Raw genomic sequence first — 5,015 nt, 5'->3', positions numbered from 1 at the left:
AATCACTGTTGTCCATACTATATCTCTATATTCTGTTTACACACCAATCTTCTACCAAGGAAAGGTTCAACTTATATTAAATAAATATATACATAATAATAATAAAGCCTTAACGAATCCGAAGGTTCGATGCCGATACCACCAAACGCTCACTGGATACATCCTTCCAGTGATGGCCCTCCAAACCCAAAATCTGTTTTAACACAATCCTCCAATCTACGTTTCGGTCCATGTATCCATATAATTTCCCGAGTAAAGGCTTTATATTTCTCACAAATAATATAAAACTACTTATCAATTGATAAAATCATCCAAATACCATATCCCTATTTTGATACATGTATTACTCTTATCCAATCAGCTTTAATTAAGGACAATTGTATTGACCGATAATACGTGGAAGCCAAATTTTCTTTTAAAAACATCATTAGCTCCTTGGTAAAAGCAGGGTGAAAAAAAGTGAATGGAAAAAACAAAACAAATGGGTTCATTCTCTACCGTCACTATTACAAAGCAATTGTTCCCGAAGTTATTTAATTCTATTCTCCTAGATGCTTTGAAAGGGGGAAAAAAATGTTTAGAAGTACATTGACCTTTACTTATAATTGATGAGGGAGGGTTATTTACAAAAAAAAAAAAAAAAAAAAAGGAAATAGGAAAACTATCATATTATAAAGGAGAATAAAGACTTTATTAATTTGTAAATTTGAGCATTGAAATAATAGGGACAGCGCCATTTGTTATTTTCTGCATAATTACCCGATCCATAATTATCAATTTTCAAATGAAAATCATTAAAACTTTAGCTGCAGGTGTAATATTTTAAATAGCAAGATATTATTTCCCAAAATTTAAATGAACCCCTGTATCATTTAATATAATGTTGAGCCATATGAATAGAGGAGTTGTTAAATAAAGGAATATAAGTGACATTGTTACTAATAAAATTGTTATTTTATCCATTTGTGCTGTACTGATAAAATTATTACAGTATGAATAATTAATTATTTGGTGATTATTATTATAAATTTTGTTTTGGTAATAATTGAAAAATTGATACCTGCATCTCTTTACTTTTAACCTCCTGAAATATTTTCAATGTGTGATTTAATAATGTACAACCAGTAACTACATTTTTGTTTCATGAAAATATCGACGCAATAAACATTTATTGATTTATATTTATGTATTAACAGGATAACTGAAAGATGGTTCTCAATCAATTGGGTCTAGAGTGTCCGATATTTACTTAAATCCATATAGGCATTCAGAATACTGCTGCATACAGCTTATCTACAGACTATTTTATTACAGCTTTGAACAGAATATCGATAAGGGTTTAATTTACCTGAAAAACTCTAGTCACTTGAGGAACTATATAGATTTAGAAACTTTACTCAAGTAGAATACAATTAATTTAATACCAAAAGAAGGTCTTGGAAAGCTTTTGAAAGTTGGAAATAAAATCTACTTCAAAAATTAATGAAACAACATTTTTTACCCAACTTTATAATTTTTGTCTCTTTATTTTCTTCCTATAGTATATAATTACAACTGAAATTAAATGATCAAGAATCTTATGATTAATAAACCAGCTGCTTTGAAACTTCTGCACATATAATGAAGTACTAAAATTATTCGATCGTTTTGTATAATAAGTATCTATTATCCCAGAATTGTCATCTTATGTGGTTTGAAATGTGATTCTTAATAGCCCCTTTAAACGGCAGTGATCAGATGCTACGCTCAGGTAGAGTCATTACGGCTTATGTGCACTTACTCAGCCTTCACTGGCACATTACCAATGACACGGTGGGAGAGCTGTTCTGGGATCTCGAAGAACCTTACTCTACGCCTCATGAGTGGGGGATAGAATCGGCTCGGGGATCCTTTCGTTGAGATTGTAAATATTGTATAGGTTGATTATATCCATTTCATTTATTTAGTTCTTCTTATATTCATATAGGAATTTTAACTATTTTAATTTTATTATTATTATTTTTTTATGAAAGTTTACTTATCACTAATTATACCTAATTAATTAATATAAGTAATTATACTTATATCATTAATTATCACTATTACCCATTGCCCAAATTTGTAGCATATTGTAATATTATCAATAAATAAATGTTTGCAATTTAAAAAAAAAATAATTATAATAAAAAATGACCTTTCTACATCTAAAAGAAACTTTTTTAAACAACCTGTTTCAGGTTGCCTCAAGCAGAGGTACCCAGAGCCAACTCTACAACCTGGAGGTAGTTGTACCAACAGCTGACATTATTGGAACAGGAGAGATTCACATAGGGCATGGCAGTGACCTCACACTTGTATGCGTTATCGAAAACGTAAGTCTAATAGGCTAAAATTGATGTGCTCATTTGGGGAAAAAGAGTGAATAATGAAACAAATGTAAACAAAAATACTTTACTTTTTTTATACAAACAAAAAGAAATAGTGATTTGTGAAGATATCATTCTGTTAATTGACTTATTTCATGTTTTCCATTCTATATTATGATAAAGTTTTCTATTAATAAATGACATTGGCTATTTTAGGACACTGTATTTTTCCTGTCAGCGTTAATTTTTTTTTATAAAGTAATAAATAGCTAACAATAAATTTTATATGAAAAAAAAGATACAATAAATCTGGTCTATAGTTGATTTTTCATCAATATCTAACAATTCCCGCATGCTTTACTGATCGACATCATAATTTTCGAAAGTTCCACTATCAAAAACACCTGTGAATAACCCAATAGTTACGCTTTGGTGAGCTTCAAAGGCTAACATTGTGAAGAATGATTGCTTGGGTCTCCCATGAAATCGAACATGAAAAGATTGGAAGAAAAATAGAACAGGTTACAAAAACCTTTGACATCGATTTTAGTTACCGACTGCCGAAGAAAGCACAAGAACTCATTGTTTCCTTGTGATTTTATTATTAAGCCAGATCTGAACAGTAGTACTGAAAATTAATGCGACGGATTATTAAGGGATATATGTTATTTAGAATATATTTAATGCATATTTAAGTGTAAAAAATTAATTAATCAATTTTTTCTTTAATTATAACTTAAGTTACCATTTTTAAAACAAATATCTCTATTGTCTTATTTGACAATTGTAAAAAATTAGAAAAAAATCTATTTCATGAATTATTAAAATCACGCAATATAAAGTTATAACTAGGCAATAACTCAAATAGATCTTGTTCTATAATTTATTCGTAACGTGCTGATTTTTAATAGATGATAAATTTCGGAAATGGACAAAATAGAATAGTTTATTTTCAAACTTTAATTTTACCCATAAAAGAAAAAACTAATGAAATTCTTATTGATACTGTGATACTTTACCACAAAAAAAAAAGGCGCAACGGTTCAACATTACCCGCACTACATACTGGTTAGTAGAAGTCTTAATAGTGCAAGAGCCGGGAAGAAAAAAAGGCAGTTATCTCACCCCAATTTTTGATTACTTTAATGAAAACTATGCATAATTACTAGTCAAACTTGATGAGTCTGCCAAGTATAGGTAGGGGGAATAAAAATGGCGGCTGTTTCAAAAACCTTAAAAAAACATTAATTTTTCATTCAGAGCTCTACATCTTAAAAACTACCAACAACACTAGAAAATCTAAGAGAAAATTATTTAAAGAAGAGTAAATTTGCTGAAATATTACCCCTAAACGACCTATTTATGTCCAATAGTTCTGGAGTCATAGCTTTTTAATAAGCAAAATTTCTTAAAAATCTACTGAAAGATTAGTAGTTAGTTAATTTATTTTGAGAAATCTATATCTCAGGAACTATGTGACGTACATATGTCTATTAGCACTTAAATTAAAGCTAGTTTAATGAGCTATGAAGTAGTTTGTGATGTTTATCATCGTAGGATTAGTAGTTTTCATGATATTTGCTAAAATAAATTGATTTATGAAAAACTTCATTTCAGAAATCATTGGACGTATAGATGCCTGCCAACGCTCAAATTAAAGCTAATTAAATTTACTAGAAAATAGTTAATTATGTTTAACCTATGATAAACATCATAAACTATTTTATAGCTCATTAAACTAGCTTTAATTTGAGTGCTAATAGACGCAATCTATCTAAAACGTAACTGTACGCCAAATGGTTTTTGAGATAAACATTTTTCTAAATAAATTCACTAACTACTGATCTTTCAGTAAGTCCCATACAATATTTTTATGAAATGTTGCATTTTAAAAAGCTATATATCGAAAACTATCTAACGTAAAGAACTCTTTTAGGGCTCATATTTTAGATAATTCACTCTTCTTTAAATGACGTTCTCTTAGGTTTTCTTGTGTTGTTCCTACTTTTTAAGATATAGAGCTCTGAATGAATTTTTTAAAAGGTTTTGAAACAACCCCTATATTTTATTCACCCAACCTATACTTGGCAGACTCATCAATTTTGACTAGTAATTATACATACTTTTCATTAAAAGTAATCAAAAATTGGGGTGAGATAACTGCCTTTTTTCTCCTCTTGGGCTCTTGTACTATAATGGCTTATTAAACGATCGACAGTAACTATAATTTATTCGTAGCAAAGTTAAAATGGAATAATTTAAGAATAACTGAAATTGGTAGCTTTCAAATGATAATTATTCTAATTAAATCGAAAAAATATTATTTTTAACTGAAATCAAAAAAATTGTTTTTTAGGGCTGAATCTATTTATTTTTGTTGTATATGTCGTCATTTGTATATGTTATCAAAATACAATTCATCATTTTAAACTTAACTACACGACTACTGTGGTTCACATGCTTACAGACTGGCTAAGTTTTAGTTTAATATGTTTCGCTATGATATATATATGTTTTTATTGTTCCTGATTCCAAATCAAACTGAATTTCTACAACTTTGGTTTTTATTATTTAAGTATATACATATATATAATAAAACTGTATTATAAAACACCTTACATTTTGTTATGCCTAAGAATACTCCAATGCGGTCAGAAGCTTTGAAAAAAA

General features: G+C 28.7%; 1 protein-coding gene across 3 annotated transcripts in view; it reads left to right on the top strand.

The window, feature by feature from the left end:
* LOC106677973 (zwei Ig domain protein zig-8) overlaps window positions 1–5,015 on the top strand; it is a 334,034-nt gene that overhangs the window by 257,269 nt on the left and 71,750 nt on the right. For all 3 annotated transcript variants that reach the window (XR_010845080.1, XM_067053234.1, XM_067053232.1), the window contains exon 7: window positions 2,217–2,351. Coding sequence is in view for 2 of the 3 variants with exons in the window: in XM_067053234.1 (XP_066909335.1) it covers window positions 2,217–2,351 (135 nt within the window). In the remaining variant the exon portion in view is untranslated. The remainder of the gene's footprint in view (window positions 1–2,216; window positions 2,352–5,015) is intronic.

The sequence above is a fragment of the Halyomorpha halys genome, unplaced genomic scaffold (genome assembly GCF_000696795.3).
Source record: "Halyomorpha halys isolate HHAL.00 unplaced genomic scaffold, Hhal_1.1 Scaffold116.1, whole genome shotgun sequence".
In the NCBI taxonomy this organism is placed as follows: Eukaryota; Metazoa; Arthropoda; class Insecta; order Hemiptera; family Pentatomidae; genus Halyomorpha; species Halyomorpha halys.
This window is presented reverse-complemented; position numbering and strand designations above follow the sequence as displayed.